General features: G+C 39.8%; 1 protein-coding gene across 1 annotated transcript in view; it reads right to left on the bottom strand.

Annotated features, from left to right (window-relative positions):
- LOC131066255 (hexanoyl-CoA synthase) overlaps positions 1-19,391 on the bottom strand; it is a 179,793-nt gene that overhangs the window by 40,268 nt on the left and 120,134 nt on the right. Inside the window, exons 9-10 of the mRNA XM_058000981.2 lie at positions 18,469-18,563; positions 18,039-18,255 (exon numbers count right to left, since the gene is read on the bottom strand). Coding sequence (XP_057856964.1) covers positions 18,039-18,255; positions 18,469-18,563 — 312 coding nt within the window. The remainder of the gene's footprint in view (positions 1-18,038; positions 18,256-18,468; positions 18,564-19,391) is intronic.

Here is a 19,391-nt window from a genome sequence, read left to right as displayed (position 1 = left end):
CAGGTTACGGCCAACACTTCCTCTTCTTTGGTTTCCTCGATATTGAGCAAGTTGACGCTGGACTTCGGGCAGGTGGCATTTTTGTGGTTTCCCAGTCCGCACCATTTGCACAAATATTGTGTGGCCTCTCCCTTCGGGCAGTCTCGGGCGAAGTGCCCCCACTGGCTGCACGCTCTGCATTGTATCATCAGTCGTATTGGATCCGGCTCCTTGTATTGTTATTGTTGTTATTGTTGTTTCGTCCTCCCCACCGGTTATCTCGGTAGCCTCCCGATGTTGCATTGTTGTTCACCTGGGAGTTGCTGGTACCGCTCGATGTAGTTGGTTGTTCCTGCGTAAGCAATACTTGTTGGTTTTGTGTTTTCATGTTGTAGAGGCATTCCCTGGTGGGATGCCCCATCAACTGGCATATATCACAATAGGCCTTCTTTGGGCAGGAGCCTTTCGTGTGGTCATCCGTCTTACATTCCGTGGACCAAAGCTCCCTTCGTCGATCTTGCTCGGACCTCCCTTCATATCCTTCAGCTCTTTCATCATCCTCAGCATGTCCTTCTACAGGGCTTGCACTTTTTTGCTGGACTCGCCATCGCTACTGCTTTCCTCGGAAGAGTCATCATCCTTGGACGAGCTATCCTTCTTCTTTTTCTTCTTGGATGTCTTGGTCTCGCTCTTGAGATCCATCGCTCTATTATATACATCGTCGTACGAGTTTGGTGGAACAATTTTCATCTTCTTCTGGAGGGAGCGTTTCAGTCCCTCAACGAACCATCTCTTTTTCAAACCATCCGCTGGTTGACTCTCCATTTTCCCCAACAGTTCCTTGAGTCGCCGACTAGAGGCTCGGACAATCTTGTTCTTGTTCTACTTTGTGCCATAGATTTCAGCTACTATTTCATTGTCGTCTCTGAGGAGGCGAAACTCTTTCTCGAACTCCCTCTTTAGGTTGGGCCATGTGCTGACTTTGGTCTTATCCGTATCGGAGTACCAGTCGATGGCCACTCCCCTTAAGGTTGTTGGAAATTGTCTTACCCATTCGTCCTGGTCGGTGACACCGTTCGCTGACCGTATAGTTTCGCAAGTGCGGCAATGGCAGATGGGATCTTCCACCCCCTCGCCGTTGAACTTCGACAGCTTCTGCTTACTTGCCATCCCACCGCTGGGTCTCGCTCCTCTGGTGCCTTGTGTGCTTGTAGCTGGTGATCCTCTGCCTCCGCCTCCTGCACCTGACCCTCCACTCGTGGGTCTTCCGGAGAAGGTTGTTGACCTCGAACCGAACAAATTGCCTCCCGTACGGTACCCTTGTGCTCCCTCGGCACCGTCGGCTGTACCGTCACCTTCGATCGTCTCCCTTCGGTTGTCCTCCGAAATGGACAAGTTCTTTAGTAGGTCTCTGGTAGCGTTGATCAGGTTTAGACTTCGCCTTGTTTGTTCCACCAACTCTTCGCGACTTCTTACCCTACGGTGGTATTCTGGCGAAATGTAGAGTTCTCCTTCGGCACCCTCCATGACTCCTAGGTTCCCTTCGAGCAACCCTACGACAGTGTAGAGAGTGTAATTCTCTTTGTCTATCTCTGCCTCCGCAACCTCCGTGACACCTCCTGGGTTCCCTTCGAGCAACCCCTCGGTCGGTCGTCCCTCAACAAGCTGCCTTAGCCTACGCCTTCGTTCTATTTGATGTCTGAGATTCAACGCTCTTTGTGCCACTTCCCATTCTTCACTTCGTATCTTTTTACTTTTGTCCTTATTTAGTATATTGGGCATAAATCACTTCCGTACATAGCAAGCACACGCCATGAACACAAAAAAAAAAACTATTATTATTTTCCCTTTCGGCCACAATTTATGTCAACATTGTGTCGGGATAATTACAGGGTTCAATTTCCCCTTCGCCTCTTGCCATCACGCTCTGCGTCCCAACGCCGATTGTTTTCTTCGTACTGTCGGAAGACCTGTTGGCGTCGCTCCTCACGGGCAATCTCCTCCAAGTGGGTTCGCTGTGCCAATGATGCCTGTGCAAGCAACCGGGGGAGGTGGTTCATGAACCGATTCACTGCCAGGCTAACTTCCAGTGCAGCCCACACAGCACTTGTTGGGACTTCAGCCTCCATGGCCTCTCTTCGGACGTAGGTCTCGATGGCCGCCTGAAGCAAGATTGAGAATTCCCTCGTTGCAGTGTCCTCTCCGTCGTAGAGTTCCGTTTGTGCGTCGTCGGCCTCTCGGTTAATCTCACCGTCAATTAGGCCCATCGTGTCCGTGCGCCATCCGCTTCTTCCTTTCTCAAGTATGTCTAGGCAACGGCGCCAAATGTTTGCTGCATATAGGTGAACCTTAAATGCAGAAAGTAAATACACAGAACATAATTGAAAGATATTAAAGAACCAATTTCTGTATTAATTCAACAGTCCATGTACATCGAGTGCTTATAACATTACACCCAGATACGACTATCGTGATCATCCATCGAAGGAAAGGTATGCAATATATAATACCCGAAGGGGTGCGAACAACCGTCGCATCCAACCACCCTTCGAGACGACTAACTAACTGACTGTCGTAACTCATTATTACCGACGACAACATAAACATAATTTGACAACATAAACATAATTTGACAACATAACATAATGATTATTCCCGGCAACAGACCTCATGTTGGAGGACATTGGTAAGATCGCATGGATTTGGACATGTGTAGAGAAGGCAAAAATTGGCAAATTTGTATACAATCATGCATGGGTCCTGTTGTCATTCTATGACACCCTTGGTCCATCAGTAAGAACCGATCAGAGATACGATCCATGGACCAACGCTGCCCTAGTTGATCAAAGAGAAAGCAGGAGAATCGTGAAGTGTGAAGTGTTGCCTTGTCTGAGGGAAGTTCCCCCCTTGGCCTTTTCTTCCTTCCCCAAAACCTCGAAACCCCGAGGTTTTGAGGTTTTTTCTCTTTGCCTTCTCTCGCTTTCCCTTCTCCGGAACTCCAGAACCCCGAGGTTCCGAAGTTCCCTCTTTGTTTTCTTCTTTCTCTAGAACTTCGGAACCCCGAGGTTTCGAAGTTTCTTCCATCCTTGCCTTTTCTTTCTAATTCCCCCGGAACTCCGGAACCCTGAGGTTCCGAAGTTCCTTCCTTAGCCCGTTTTTTCAGTTCTTCGGAACCCCGAGGTTCCGAAGTTCCCTGCTGCTCTCCTTTCTCCTTCCCGGAACCCCGAGGTTCCGAAGTTCCTCCCTTGTCTTCCCCACTTCGAGAACCCAAGTTTCCGAAGTCCCTGGACTTCCTTTCGACTGGCGACACAACCGGATGGCATGATCGACACTCAAAGCTTTAAAAGCTCCGACAGTTTTGGTTACTTGTGCATCTTCTTTTGTGGAGCCACAGGGGTGCATTTAATTTTTTTGGCAGGATATCCATCAAGGGAGGTACAAGGCAATGCTTGTTGTGGTGACTTATGTCATGTCTACATACTCTGACTTTGGAAGGTCAATCAATCCACCTTCTCAAGGTTGCCTTTTGTGGGTATGGCTAGGTTGCTTGCAAGTACTGAAGTCAAGTGCATGCACTTCCTTGCACTCTATTGTGCGAATCGCACACCCATCCCCGTCTCGGACAGGGACCCCCCGCTTTGTGCCTTTCTGTCTTTGCGGAAGAGGAAGGGTATATGAAGGTCTGAGTTAGGTCAAGTTGGTGAGTGATGGAGTCTGGAATGTCATCTTGATCTTCAAATGCCCTGAAATTTGGCTAAGTCTGGAATGTCCTGATCCTGAAATTTGACTAAGACTGGAAAACTGAGGAATCCTCCAAAAACTAGAATTTGCAATATAACTCCTAGAGGTCCGAAACCACTCTCAAACATCCTGAAAGTATATATGGAATTGTTGATGTGTTTTTTGTACACGACCAAACACAGAATAAAATACCTAAAGGTACCTTATCCTCTCTTGAATAAAGTCTCCGAATGCTGAAGATGTCGCGAAAAGGATCAATCGGGATGACTTCAAGGTTTTCAATAAATTCCAAAGTCGAAACAAAATGCTTTGCAAATCAAAACTTGGTCAAATAAGGCAAGAAAAGAGTCCTAGATTGATTTTCGCCTTGGACTTCCTGAGAGGGTCCGGAGCGAAATTTGACTTTTTGAGCTCTCTGTCAGGATAATTTTATGGAATATAACATTTAAGTATAAGTGACATTTCTTATACTTTAAGTTATATTCCATATATACTTTCAGGATGTTTGAGAGTGGTTTCAGACCTCCAGGAGCTTTATTGCAAAATCTAGTTTTTGGAGGATTTTCAGTTTTCCAAACTTAGTCAAATTTCAGGATCAGGACATTCCAGACTTAGCCAAATTTCAGGATCAGGACATTCCAGACTTCATTACTCACCAACTTGACCTAACTCAAGCAGAACCTGCTATCCAGGTGATCCCCTTGGCGACACTCAAAATGCAAAGGCTAACAAACAAAACCCTAAAAAACCTAGAAAACAAACCCTAAAAAGCAAAAAGCAGGGGTCCCCATTTGCAATGGGGCGATGTGTGAAATGGTCACAACATCTAGCGCCACCTTGAATAAATGTTCCTGAACATTTCAGAGATAAAGACTCAATCGACACCTAGAACCTCCGGAAAATTCAACCTAACTCATCAAGAGATTAGAAAATGTACTCAAAGTGGAAGGAAAATCTTTGACCAGATCTAGACACTTAGCCTTTGATTACTCAGGTGTGTGCAAGTGTATTCATTCCTCTCGACAAGACAATTATGACCTCTGGGTTCCCCTGTGATCGGCTACGTAGTATATCTGAACTTCAAAAGCATCCTGGATAGAGCCCCGCTGCCAGTTAGACATCTATAGTCCCGACGAGTTTATCGCCGCAAGCTCACGAACATTGCTCCATTGCCAGCTAGGCGTCTATAGCCCCGATGGAGTTATCCGTATATTCCCATTAGCCAATTTTGATATTTCATTTTTAGCTCATTTTTTCTTCTTGATTTTTTTTTTTTTTTTCACTTTTCCTTTTGATATTGCTTTTTCACTCTGTCAATTCCTTTGGCTCGTAAGCAGTGAAGCTTACTAGGGTTTGAGGATTGCGGTGGCACTGAAGTCAGATTTTAGATTTTTCACCAATCACAACTTTGCCTGAAAACCATAATGACTCGGAGTCCATTAATGTGTGGAGATATAGTAATCAACAGATGTCGGCATCAAGATACAGAAAATAATTCCCTTCCAAGTCAAATACAAGAGCTAATCAGATGATAAAGCTGGAGAGGAACAACCTTGGATTCCAAGCACTTCATGAATAGATATCTAAGAAATGAGTCTAACATAAGATCCAAGATGTAGCTAGTGTGTGAGTAACAACACAAACGCCTCACAAGATGGAGGCTCCCACTCAAGACACCTAAACTAAAGCAAACCACCGACGGACTGACCCAAAGCAAACTAAGCTAAAGCGCACACCAAAAGCAAACTAAAGAAAGCAAACAACTAAACTACCTGAGCCACACTAGATCATGAGTCAAATGACTCCAGGCAAATTAAGAACAAGGCTCAAAAGACCTCTAATCTAAAACGCGAAAAGAAAACCTACTCTAAACCTATATACAAGACTCCCAAACTCAACACGACTCAAAGAAACAAAATATATACATGACTTCACATGATTTCTCAGGTTGTGCAACAGGAGCATGGCAAACGTGATGGTTCTCAGTCGGGCAAATTCATCCTTAAATACGGAAAAGCAAGCTCTCACCATGCATCTCTCATACTCAGGCAAATTTTCACTCAAAATGATCAACTGAGTTAATTCGTTAGGACCATGATCAATCCAAATGCAAGTTGTTTTCCCAAAATCCCCATAATCAAAATCATAAGAACTTTCAAGGCTAGGATTAAGGAAAGAGACAACCTGGCATATTTTAGGCTCAGACGGAACTATATTGTCGAAGGCGAGGTCACCAGCTGCTTCAGGAGGTCGCCATTGGTGATGAATCGCTCCACGAGCATTTGTAGTATGTTGATCTTGATTTGGAAGTTCTTCTAGAAACAAGCCCAGCGCCCCTTCAAATAGCCCAACATTCTTTGCTTTCACTAAGACATCTTGCATAAACCAGGCATCTTCATGAAATTTTGTTAGCATATCTTCAAAAATGAGAGTTTCCTTGAGGGATTGAGCTTCAAACATCTCCTCTAGTTGATCAAATATAATCTCTGGTGGCCTTTCTCCTTCATGCATAGTCTCGGGAGGTCGGCGCTGATGATGGATCATATCACTCACAGTAACTTGCTTATCTTGAAAAAATTTTGGCAGTGATTCCATTTGTGTTTCCTCTACAAGATCTTTCCATGCTTCCTCAAATAGCATAATGGTGATGAAATCTTCAAGCGCCCCTTTGAATTGTTCTTCATACCTGGGCTCACTTATGATGATTTGTACTTCTTTGTTCAATATGTCAACTTGATTATCCTTTTAAAGAATGCCATTTGAAACCTCTTGTATTTCATTCTCAAGGATTTCCTTCTGTAGTATAAATGAGAATTCCTCAAGGAATGAGTCATCTTCTCCTTTAATTGCTTGTTCAACTCCTGGATCTTCCTTTATTATTGTTTGAGTATTCTCAATTGATTCTTCAACTTTTGTTTCATGGTTTTCCTTTTCAGGTGCAAGGCATGGCAGGCTATCCACTGTAATACATTGTCCCTCAAGTGCATTTGTATCGTCAACGTACAACTAATCCTTCTCACAATCAAAGGCTGGAGCAATGTCCTGTTCATAGGTTCTCCTAGATTCGGCTGCGAGATGTGCACCCCAAGATCTGTTAATAATACATTCTTCCTCGGACAAAGTTGGCATTCCAAACTGGTTTCTGACTTGATTGATAGCTATTTCACATACTGAGCAAGTAAATTCAGAGTGAGGTGAGTTGTGAATTCTACACCATAATGGTAGTAATATGTCTTCTAAACGCATTTCACCATTCAAAATGAGCTGACTCTCGATCATCCACAAGAAGCTTAGAAGAGGATCCTTGCTCTCTGGGACACTGAAGTTGCCTTCTTTTGTTTCTGGCCTGGGGACATCCCAAAAGAAGATTTTTCCCTACGCTGCCGATTCCATCCTTGATAAGTACTTCAAGCAATGCATTTCATCATGTTCCTCCGTCTCGTGAAGTCGACACTGCCCTGGCCTTGCAAACTCGGACAATCTGCGTGGATAAAGTTATTTATCTAATCTCCACCAAAGTTCAGGAAAATCAAATTGTTGCTCCTCGTGAAACTGTTGCCGTTCCATTGAGAAATCTTTTCTTTTTGATTTTTTTTATTTTTTTGATTTTTGATTTTTTTTGGATTTTCTATTTTCACCTTTTTTTCGATTTTCTATTTTTCACTTTTTTTGGATTTTCTGGAATAAGAGAGATCTTCAATATCTCAGATTCAACTTGAACGTTCAACTGGTTCCAGCTTGATTCCTTGTTTTCGCAAGTCCAACTGACGACCCAACGATCACCTTCCTTCCTTGTATCACTTCCGTCGAGTGTTTGAGACAAGGCTTTCCACTGATCTTCCTTGGATTTCAAGAGTTCGTATTCGCTCACCTTTCTTCTACTTCGATTCTGTCGAGCATGGAGGAGGGTAAAAAGCTTTAAGATGATTTCTTCAAACGCAATGTGACTTGACAAGATCCGACTTTCGAATGCTCGACCCTCCTTCTAGCGCCAATTCTGTTGATGTGTTTTTTGTACACGACCAAACACAGAATAAAATACCTAAAGGTACCTTATCCTCTCTTGAATAAAGTCTCTGAATGTTGAAGATGTCGCGAAAAGGATCAATCGGGATGACTTCAAGGTTTTCAATCAATTCCAAAGTCGAAACAAAATGCTTTGCAAATCAAAATTTGGTCAAATAAGGCAAGAAATGAGTCCTAGATTGATTTTCGCCTTGGACTTCCTGAGAGGGTGAGGAGCCAAATTCGCTTTGGACCCTCGGGAAGGGTCAGGAGCGAAATTTGACTTTTTGAACTCTCTGTCAGGATAATTTTATGGAATATAACATTTAAGTATAAGAAAATGTCACTTATACTTTAAGTTATATTCCATATATACTTTCAGGATGTTTGAGAGTGGTTTCAGACCTCCAGGAGCTATATTGCAAAATCTAGTTTTTGGAGGATTTTCAGTTTTCTAGACTTAGTCAAATTTCAGGATTAGGACATTCTAGACTTAGCCAAATTTCAGGATCAGGACATTCCAGACTTCATTACTCACCAACTTGACCTAACTCAAGCAGAACCTGCTATCCAGGTGATCCCCTTGGCGACACTCAAAATGCAAAGGCTAACAGACAAAACCCTACAAGACCTAGAAAACAAACCCTAAAAAGCAAAAAGCAGGGGTCCCCATTTGCAATGGGGCGATGTTTGAAATGGTCACAACAGGAATATAACTTAATACTTAAATGTTATATTCCATAAAACGATCCTTCGGCGAGAACTTGACAAACTCACCCAAGTGCCCAAGCTCATACTTCTTGAGGAAAAAGTTTAAAATCGCCAAAATGCCCAATTTCGGACCTAGAAGCCAAAACTGGAAAATGTTTAAAAGTTGCCAAAAGACCCTTTAGGTCCGAATTTCACTTAAATGCCCAATTTCGGACCCAGAAGCCAAAACTGGAAAATGTTTAAAAGTTGCCAAAAGACCCTTTAGGTCCGAAAATCACTTAAGTTGCCCAATTTCGGACCCTAGGGCGAAAACTGGAAAATGTGAAATGTTGCAAAAAGACCCTTTAGGTCTGAAAATCACTTAAGTTGCCCAATTTCGGACCCTAGGGCAAAAACTAGAAAATGTGAAATGTTGCAAAAAGACCCTTTAGGTCCAAAAATCAGTTAAGTTGCCCAATTTCGAACCCTGGGGCCGAAATTCGAAATTTTGATAAAGTTGCAAAAAAGTCCAAACACTCCGAAATTTGCAAAAGGTGGGTTTAGGTCTGAAATTCACTTAAGTTGACAAAACTGGCTAAAGGTCCGAAAAGTGAAAAAGTTGTAAAAAAACCCTTATGGTCGGAAATTCACCTAAAACGCCCAATTTCGGACCTTGGGGCCGAAATTCAAAGTTGTGCAAATTTGCAAAAAGTGTTAAATGGTCCGAAAATGCCTCCAGTTCGCCAAAAGTTCAAAAACTCCGAAATTTACCTTGAGTTTGCGAAAAGGTGGCTAAGGTCCGAAGTTTTTAAATGAATTTGCAAAACATGTCTATGGTCCGAAGTCTTCTTAAGTTGCAGAGCATGCGCTAGGGTTCGAAAAAATTTCTAATTTGCAAAAGAAAATGCTAAAACTCCGAATTTACAAACATGTTTAATGCTCCGAAAATCTTCAAAATCCCAAAAGCGTGGAAAGGTCCGAATTTATCTTTAATCGCGACATTGCCCAGAGGGCCAAATTTCGGACCCTAAGGGCAAAATAAAAACTTGTTGAAATTGGCAAAAAACAGGAAACATCCGAAGTTCGCAATTTCCTTGTGAGTGCCGAAAATCGCTAAAAAGGGAGTATTGCGGGAGAGTTAAGTTAAAGAGTTTAAAATTTGCAAAATCGCAAAAACCTCTCCAAGGTTCGAAATTTGCCATAGTGCCCAAAATCGCAATGCACAAGCCCAAATATAGGGAATTCGAAATTGATAAACCCGCCCCCCCCCATTCTCCGAAATTCACCAGAAAAGCACGTGTTAGGATTTTAAAATTTGCAGGAGCTCTTCAAACCTCCCGAATCGCGCTATAAGAAGTTTTCAAAATGCCATAAACCCATTCAAAACACCCAAGACCCCAAAGGTAAAATCACGTAGAAGTAAATCGCCCAAACACTATCAAGACCAAGGATCAGATTTCACATTCGAAGAGAAAGGAGAAGCATTTTCAAGATACATCTCACAAAGAGCTTCTCAAGCCAGGCGTCATAATTAAATTTAATATTTGTTAAATTAATTAATTAATTTTTCAAATTGATTTAATGAAATGAAATTGGTTGATTGATCGTAGGACGTCATTGGAGAACTGGGAGAAAAACCTGAAACGCAAATCAAAGAAGGATCGCAATCAAGGCCAGGCGTTGAAGACTGGAAAAGAAAAGATGCGAGAGCGCGAGAGCAACCAAACATTGGGAACCGTGCCACTGAATGAAGATGAAGTCCACCACCGAGACCAAAGACCAAAGAACACTCTCAATGCTGCAAAGTTTATGCCTTCTTGAGAAAAAGCACACAGCTGGATTTAAGTCCAGAAATTCAGTTTTAAAACTGAAACTGCTTTATTGTAAACTGCCTATGGGTCCCGTGCAAGATATTTTTGTGGATAACTATTCCCAACCACCAAGAAGATTGGATAGACCTGAATTAAAGCCAAATAGTGGCAGGTAGTTGAGATAGTTGCTGGTTGGATAACTGAGAATTTAATGGGCATGGGTTAAGGCTGCCAGCTTTTGGATGGCAAGTTGCAGCCCTTGGATGTAGTCTATCCTAGCCTTCGATTCAAAATTGTAATATCTATAAAGGCAGAGGCCTTTCTTTTGTAAAGGGTTAGATAGTGAGATGGTTAAATAGTTAGAGATTGTTAGATAGTTAGATTTAAGAGTTAGAATAGGTTAGATCTTAGCAGTAGCATAGAGATGTTGCAGAAATTGTTGTAATAGGCAGCTGAAATCAATATATAGACATTGAATTGGTGTTTCTTGTCTTGTTTTCATCCTGTTTGCATGGTTTCTCTCAGCATTTTAGATAGATCTTTCTATTTTGGGTGTGCAAGTATTTGATAGATTCAGGCTCATACCATTGAGGATATACTGATTGTGTATCCTTTTGTATGGTTAACCTGAGCCTTTAATTGTGCTTAGTTCAATTGCAGGTGTCCGTCTGAGCTGTGCCAGAATTGGGTGCTTAGCCGTGCGTCTCCAGTCTGGAAATCTTCCAAGTCCCTTTGAAGATTGCACCGTTCCTGCAAGGTTGTGAGCTATTCTGGCCAAGCAGGAATTGGTTATGTTGAATCCGTCTACCCGCATACCCATGTTGTTAGTTTTAGATCTCCTAACCCTTTCCTTTTTCTCTTTATTGCGTAATTCGAGAATCACAGCAGACCAGTTTGTTGCAAATCGTAAGTCCCCTTGTGTTTCCAACAAAAACACATCAAACCACTGAGTAGTCCCGCAGTCAAGACCTGACAAAAGAAACCTTGAGGTTGTCCCCTCTAATCAAATATAAAAAATAGCATTAGGGACTTCCTTATCTCAAGAGAGGATAGGATACTCAGCTGGTTATTCTATTCTGCGTTGGCCGTATGGAGTTTGCAGCAATGCGATTTCAGACACGTCAACACACTCCCAGATTGACATGCAGGGGTCATGATCACTCTTGTAACCTTTTTTCTATATAAGGTTGTTAAGCCTCATTGTAATGGGTTCTCTCCCTGTTGCCTTGAGCTTTCCTATGCTCTTTCTCTTCTCTTGAAGACTTGTAATTATTTTTTGCATTTCTGCAACTGTAAGTTTGCCCTTTGGCCTTTGAATGAATTGAAATTACATTCTTGCCTTCCTTCAACTTATGCATGTTGTGTATGTTTCCTTACCTTCATCATAAGTGTATGTTTTGTGGCTCTTCTCTCCATATATGTTGTGTTAACTTGTTTTTTTGAGTGTGACTTGTGGGAAACCTTCTCCCCTCTTGGCATTCAGTGGATTCTAACCTTCATACATGCATTGGGATCACTCATACAACTGAAGTTTGTGCATCTCTTGGGTGTTTCAGTTAATTCTTTGTCATTTCGGTAGGAAGAGGAACAATCTCTTCTTGATGCATCACCTCCTTTTATTTCAAGCATTCTCTCTTCCCTTTACCTCTGCAATTTGTTAGGATAGGCTTAGGAGTTAGTTTTGAAGTGTTGAGTTGGTTCAACACCTACACCTGGATTGAGAAGGAAGTCAACCTTCTCTGGAGATTCAACCCCCTTGCGCAAGGTCCCACACTTCGGGGTTGTCTCCATGTTTCACAAGGTTGCTGAGTTGATAGCTCAGCAAGGGTGCGAGCTTTTGTGATAACAGATCCTTAACCTAATGAGGCAATACATTAGGCAGAAGGAGTTGGCTCGTCTTAGAATCACGAGATTTGCCACCAACTTCATCACATTGCAATCCTTGATTCGGAGTAGGGCAGCTTTGAGACATATGTTTGTTGGTGAGGAATAGACTTCCTCATCCTATGCTAGGATGGTTGTAGGGGTTGATGTGGCAGATTGCATTTTTTATAAGCCAGGCTTTTGGACCCCTTGTGCTAAGATTGTGAAGGCAAAACTTTTATTTATAAGCATTCTACATTATGTTTTAACTTTTAATTTTTATTTGTATTTTTCTTTTATTTGCTTATTTTTCATTCACAATTTCACACTTAAGTTAACTAATATTAGACAATGTTTCACAATATTTGCAGTTCATTGAGCGTTTGGTAGTTCTCCTACGAGTTGCTGATGGGGAGAAGCCCACAATGGGCTACATATACGAGGGCATGGATAGGGCCAAGGAGGGCATTAGATTTGCCTATGGAGGTGATCAGAGTAACTATCATCCCATTTGGGCTATCATTGATAGGAGATGGCAAGTCCAGCTTCATAGGCCCCTCCATGCAGCTGCTTATTACCTCAATCCAGCATACCATTTCCACCCTAATTTCAAGGTGGATGAGGAGGTTCTTAGTGGGCTCTACTCAATGATGGAGCAAATGTCGCCTGGTTATAGCAGCACTATAATCCACGAGCTAGAGGCCTTTTCTAATACAAAAGGGGAGGTCTTCTCTTGTCAGCTTTGCAAAGACAATCGGACAAAAATGCAACTAAGTAAAAATATATATTTTAAGAAATTAAGAGCATAATTTCAATTTATTATTAATTATTAAATGAGGCTGATTTTTTTTTCTTTTTCTCATCTTAGATAGATGGTAGCAAATGTTTGGTCCTAAAATACCAAATCTTCAGCTGATAGCCATTCGTATTTTGAGTCAACCATGCAATGCTTCTGGTTGTGAGTGCAATTGGAGTATGTTTGAGCACATACACTCCAACAGGCACAATAAATTGTCTATGGAGAGGTTGAATGATCTAGTCTTTGTTCATTACAACTTTCATCTTTGACAGAGACAGGTTATGGACAGTGACACTACCTCACGCTAGAGGAGGTCGATCCAGAATCTGAGTGGATTAGTGAGGCTATAGATCCTGTCTTTAGTGACGAGGACTTAGATTGGATCGACCATGTAGATATAGAGGCTGAGGTTGTAGCCATGGCAGAGGAGGAAGTTAGAGCACGAGCAAACCTAGAGCCAGAGCCAGACACAAACATGGCTGATGCTGGTGAGGGTGGAATGGAGTCACTGGCAGAGAGTATGGTTGTTGAATCATCCAGGACCTACCTTAGATGCCTTTGTAGGAAGGATGCAGGCTCCTTTGAGCCATAGACTTGTAGTTGTTTTGATATTTTGTGGAACATTTGATGTCATGGATTTCATATTCCATGAGTTTTGTAATATTTTTACATTTGACACTATAACTATTTATATTTTATATATCTATGTTTGCTATTTCCTTCAGCAGTTCAGCTACAATTTGCGTTTAACTTTATACTAGTGTAATTGATGTATACATGTGTATGTGATCAAATTAGCTTCTATTTGATGATTTTATTGTGTATTTAAAGTTTATTTAATAAAGGGTGCACGAAACAAGTTTTAAATCCTTAAAAATCTCTAAATTTCTTGGGTTTTTCACTTTGCCGAGTCCTAGCCGATTTTTTTTGCCGAGTCCAGAGTCCCGAGTCAGAACTGAGTCCGAGTCTCAAATCTATGGAATTCTGTGACAAATAAGGTGCCAGACCTTGTATTAATACCCATCAAACAAGATAAAATGCACAAATCAGTCTAGCTGACTTGAAAGAAGGCAATAAAACATGTGAAAGAGGCATTACAGGGCCAAACTGGATAAATACTTCATCAAAACATGTGTAAAAAGATCAATGCAAGCGCTCAAGCCTTATCAAGAAGGCCAACTGGAATAAGGTAATGTGCAATGTGAAAATGAAATTAAACCTGACCTAAGCCGACCTCAAACAAGGAACTGTAATACCCTTTGAGCGATATATATAAAAAGTTCGAGAAATCATTTCACAACAATTCAAAACACATTCAAAAACAAATTCAGAAGCAGAATGCAGAATGCAGGGTGCTTAAGGAGCAGGCTTAGGGTTGGAATTTCATGTCAGATTGGTGCTAATTCAGTACAAGGGAAATTACATTTTAAGGCTAAAATTGTTAAGCAGGGGAGATAGAGGGTGATTTGTGAATGAAAAAAAGTCAATTGTTTGTCGATCTGAGCAACTTTCATCACCAGATGAAACATTTTCAAGATCTGAAACTCCATTTCCAGATTTGCCATATCTTCAGAAATTTTCAAGTTAGAAGTGCCATTTCCAGGTCATTAAAGATGAAAATCAGACTGTATTAAGGTTTAGTTTACTGGAAAATGGTGAAGGAAAAGGTGTGTAAGAAGGTTTATAATGCAAATTTTATGAATTGTTGATGGTTTAAGATAAATTGCATTCCACAATGTTCCTTTGTGGAGTTGTCATAGGTTCATCAACACGAGTTAGAAAAGCAAGGGTTTAAAGTTTAAACTTCATTTTCATATCATGAATCTCTTGCACTCTGCTTTTCGGTACAAATTGCTATTTAAGGAAATCCTCTCTTTTCAGGGTATAGAGACCTCTATAATATTGATATATCTTACAATGAATGGCTCCTTACAACTTAAAATTGAAATATCGATATATCTTTCTTATAATATTATTAGATATATTATAATGTATTCAAATTTAATAATACTGCTTTATTTTTTATATTTAATAAGCATTTTATATTTATATAAATTTTTAATTTAATATAATTAATAATATTAATTTATTTTAATAAATGATACATTTGACTATTTTATTTTGTAATATAAATTATTTTCAAATTTATTTAGCATTGTTATACTATTTTGACAACTTAATGGATCTATTATATATATATATATGGATTTTACATGTTTTTTGTACTAACGAACCCAAAACCCATTTTAAAAATTTTGCCAAACCAACGAACTGGATCCTCAAACCCGAACCCAAACCAGCAACTTAGCATATGATAATAATTTAGTAGCACTGCACTAATTATCTCTATAAGGTAACTAACACAATGTAAATTACAACCACCAATATAACTTACCCTTACAATAATTAATACAAGCATATTTGCATTGGAGTGTGTGCCGCACAACTCTCTCCAACTCTGTGAATTCATTCTTTTGACACTACCCAAGTTTCTGTCTATAATAGTATACTGCAAAAATAGTACTCCTGTAGTTCAATTTTAGGTTGTTATTAAAAACTTGATACAATTAGAAATAACCCCTTTCTTATCCCTTAGCTGTTTAAATCCTACGTAAGTAGTAGACATGAAACTTACTACTTGGACAGGTTTTCAGGCAACGTTACATAATCAGATTAAAGATCACCTTCACAGAACAATTGAGAGAACACACTTATTATAAAATGCCATTTCAAATGCATACCAAGCCAGCAACATTACCAAGAGTGTAAGCTTTTGACGCAGAGCATCCAACACAAACAAAAAAACACTCAAGGGTATGCTGATCCAAAACCAAATTCAAGAACTTCAACTTGACTCAAGAGGCATCTAACAAAAAAACACTCAAGGGTATGCTGATCCAAAACCAAATTCAAGAACTTCAACTTGACTCAAGAGGCATCTAACAAGATTAACCACTCTTCTCAACTCCAAAACTCACAATCTGATCATTAAGTGACAATACAAATGAAATTCATCCATTCTACAAGACAATCACAACAAAATCTTTACACAAGGACTGCAAAGGTATCTTGATACAATAACCTTACCCTTAAAGGAATAGGGATCTTCTCATTCACAATCACCAACAATAAGAACTTCTACACACCTTAGAATGACCCAACATATCCTTCCTACAACCTTGAGTACCTTCCACATAACAGAGAACTCTTTGTTGAAACAAAATCAGACTTAAGGCATAACTGATCACAAACTTCAAGAAACAACAACTCCTTCAAACACAAGCACAAAATTTAAAGGACTGTCTACCAAGTACTTCCACCATATGCCACCAATCAACCCCAAACCACTTTCAAAGGTTAGATTCCATTCCTATAGACCTTCATTCAAGATTTCAGACCATAATATTCACCACAGCATGAGAAAACAAATTCTTTATTGCCATGGGATACCCTAATTCAGAGTTTCATAATCAAAAGACAGTTTTTACAAAAACAATCATAACTTCTTTAATTCTTAACCAAATTAAGTCAGACAAAAAGCACTGGAAAGAGGATTCAGAGACCTTTCCAATGCATATAGCCTTTCTTCATTCTGATCCCGTACGTGGCCATAGCAAACGCTGCAACAGGACTGTTGCAGGGAAAATCTGAAAATTACAGTCCTTAAAATGCTCATATCTTCCTCAATATTGCACCAAATTCGATGATACTTGAACCAAAATGAAGCTTATTCATCCTACTTCAATATCACATTAATGTTACATGGGTTCCAGGCCGTACATAGCCATACAAGGCCTGGAACCAGAAAAAAAAACTGTTAGAACTGCAGAATAAGGCTTAAAATCACAAATTTTGTATCCAATTCACATGTATTCATCTTGGTTCGAGTTTTACATGCTTAAATAGGTGTCTACATACACAAGATCGATCTCCACATCAGTTTAACTGATCAACTACCTTCTTTTAACACTTACTCTTCATTCCCCCTAATCTTGCCTTGACAACTTTACAACTTTTGCCATTTTTCAATGTTGACAACTTTATACAAAATCTTCATCCTAGACCACCTTTAATATGACCAAATGGACTAGTTATGACCATTTACAACCTCTCAAACCTTTCCTTGGCCATTTTGACCCTTTGACCAACTTTGACCATATCAAGACCTTTTAGGTCTCTTTGCACAACATGGCTCTTAAAGCCTTACAACTTGGTTTGTTTTGATCCCGTTGGTCTTTTGTGACCTTACAATCATTAATGAAACATTAAAAACAATGACAAATACCATTTAACCTCATAAGATATCTCCATGCCTAGGTGCTCTGCACCAGCTTTCAATATAATACCATTTGGATTTGTTGAAGAAGATTGCCATGGGGAATGCTCAATGTTCATGGATGAGTACCCCATCTATGGCAAAAATTCAGAACTTACTGAACAAAGAATTGTATGGTACCTTGTAAAGGTGTTGTTTGTTCTTGAATCCTAAGAAGTAAAATATTCTGGTGACAGGGTGGGAAAATCTTAGGCCATTTGGCAATACTTGAATTCCAGCCATGACAAAACTGCCTGATAGGGAACTTGAAACTGCATGGAATGTAGATTTTGATAGCACCTAGGCAGTTCATCAAAAATTTCACTAGTATCATATTTCATTGGATGGTTTGCTAAAAAAGAGGAATAACTTTTGTTTGCGGGGAAGAACAACTGGATGCCTTCAATGATCTGAAAGATAGATTGTAGTGTGCACTGATCCTAGTATTCCAAAAATGGAATAAGGAATTTTTCACATTCACGTAGATGCTTCATTGTTCATTAATTGCGTCTATATTGACATGTGAAGGACATTTCCTCAGGCCACCTGATATCATTTTGCAGAAGACCACTAAACATCATTAACAATGGTTTCTAACAACAGGTTACTGAAAACATGGTTGCAACCAGTGGAATGTGAGTCTGCACTTGTCTCAATTTCAAACATAAAAAATACAAATGGACTACAAAATTATATTGCACGATACAAATAAAAGTGGATTAAGCAGAGTCGCATCCAGATATATGTTTGCAAAATGAGAAGCTATGGAAATAATCTCAAAAAATCTAATGCTACAAATAGCATACAAATTGTCCAATAAGTCTTTACAACTTACAAGAGGATTACCATCCTCTCCAAGGATGAAAATAGAACAGCCCATTGCTGGAGTACTGAATGCAGCAAGAGATTGTGATTGCAACATTGAACCTGCAACAAAAGCACCACCGATTTCGGTGCCTCCACAATATTCTATAACTGGTCTGTAGGACGCCCTCCCCATTAGCCATAGGTATTCATCAATATTAGATGCCTCACCACTGGAATTAAAGCATCTGCCACATAAGTTTTAAAAAGAATAGTTGTCTATCATTCGATATTCCTGTTCATCATAATGCTTAGACAAGTCCTTGACATTTTGATTTTCAACTGAAATTTGGACACATCTTAAATTTTCCAGCTCTAGTTCCAACATGGAAGTGCTTAAAACACCAGCAATGCTAAGATTACATAATAAAATATGAGAGGGAAACAAATACCGAACTCACCGAATGTTTGACCAGTCAAGGCCGGCAACACAATTCATATGCTTCCAAGATCGTGCCAAACTTGGTACCAAACCAAGCATTGTTACTTTTGCATCCTAGAGAAGAAGGCAGATATTGCCATTAATGTTATTCATAAATGTGGTTTAATTGCATGCAATACTACATAATACAAACATCAAATAACTATATGGTAACATGTGTATTAAACAATTGAAAATGCTAGGTTCATGTGAAAATAAAAGCAGAAATTTCTATGAAGAAATTTTGTATCTTCTACTAGGCTTGGCATCTCACCTGGCAGTGACCTAGAAAACTACATTTGCCTTTAACCTTTTTACAAAATTGAAATCTTGTATATAGAAGTCAAATCACATACAAGCTTACAAGACCACCAGTTCTGGTTGGAGGATTCACTGCAAACATAAGATTTTAAAAGAACAGCTACAGGATGCTATATACCTGTTTCTCTATATTAGCAGACGCATCACAACACCATCTGTTACCCCAAAAATCAAGAGATATGTACATTCATATATGTAGTGTTGAGATCATGATTAGATGCAGAGGAAGACATGATATTGTGTCAAATACTTATCTTATATGTTTAATATAATTTGAAATGAGAAAGATGCATGTCAAAATAGAGATTAGTAAAACATTGTTTTAGTATGCTATGAGCTATCTATGTTAAAAACGTAACATTGTTTACATTTTATGTAAAATTTTCCATATTTTAATCCAAAGATAATTAAGCATGCTTTGTTAAGCCTACAGAAGCAGCAATTTGAAAGTTCTAAACCTTTTCTAAAGAATCAGAGTCCATCACATGGTGTGACAACCCTTTCAAATGGGATCGGCCCTATTACCATTTTTAATTGACCTACACTTTCTTTACCTCTCTATCCGATAAAATGAATACATGA

The sequence above is a fragment of the Cryptomeria japonica genome, chromosome 5, assembly GCF_030272615.1.
Source record: "Cryptomeria japonica chromosome 5, Sugi_1.0, whole genome shotgun sequence".
In the NCBI taxonomy this organism is placed as follows: domain Eukaryota; kingdom Viridiplantae; phylum Streptophyta; class Pinopsida; order Cupressales; family Cupressaceae; genus Cryptomeria; species Cryptomeria japonica.
The sequence above is the reverse complement of the archived record's forward strand: the minus strand, read 5'-3'. Positions and strand labels throughout refer to the sequence as shown.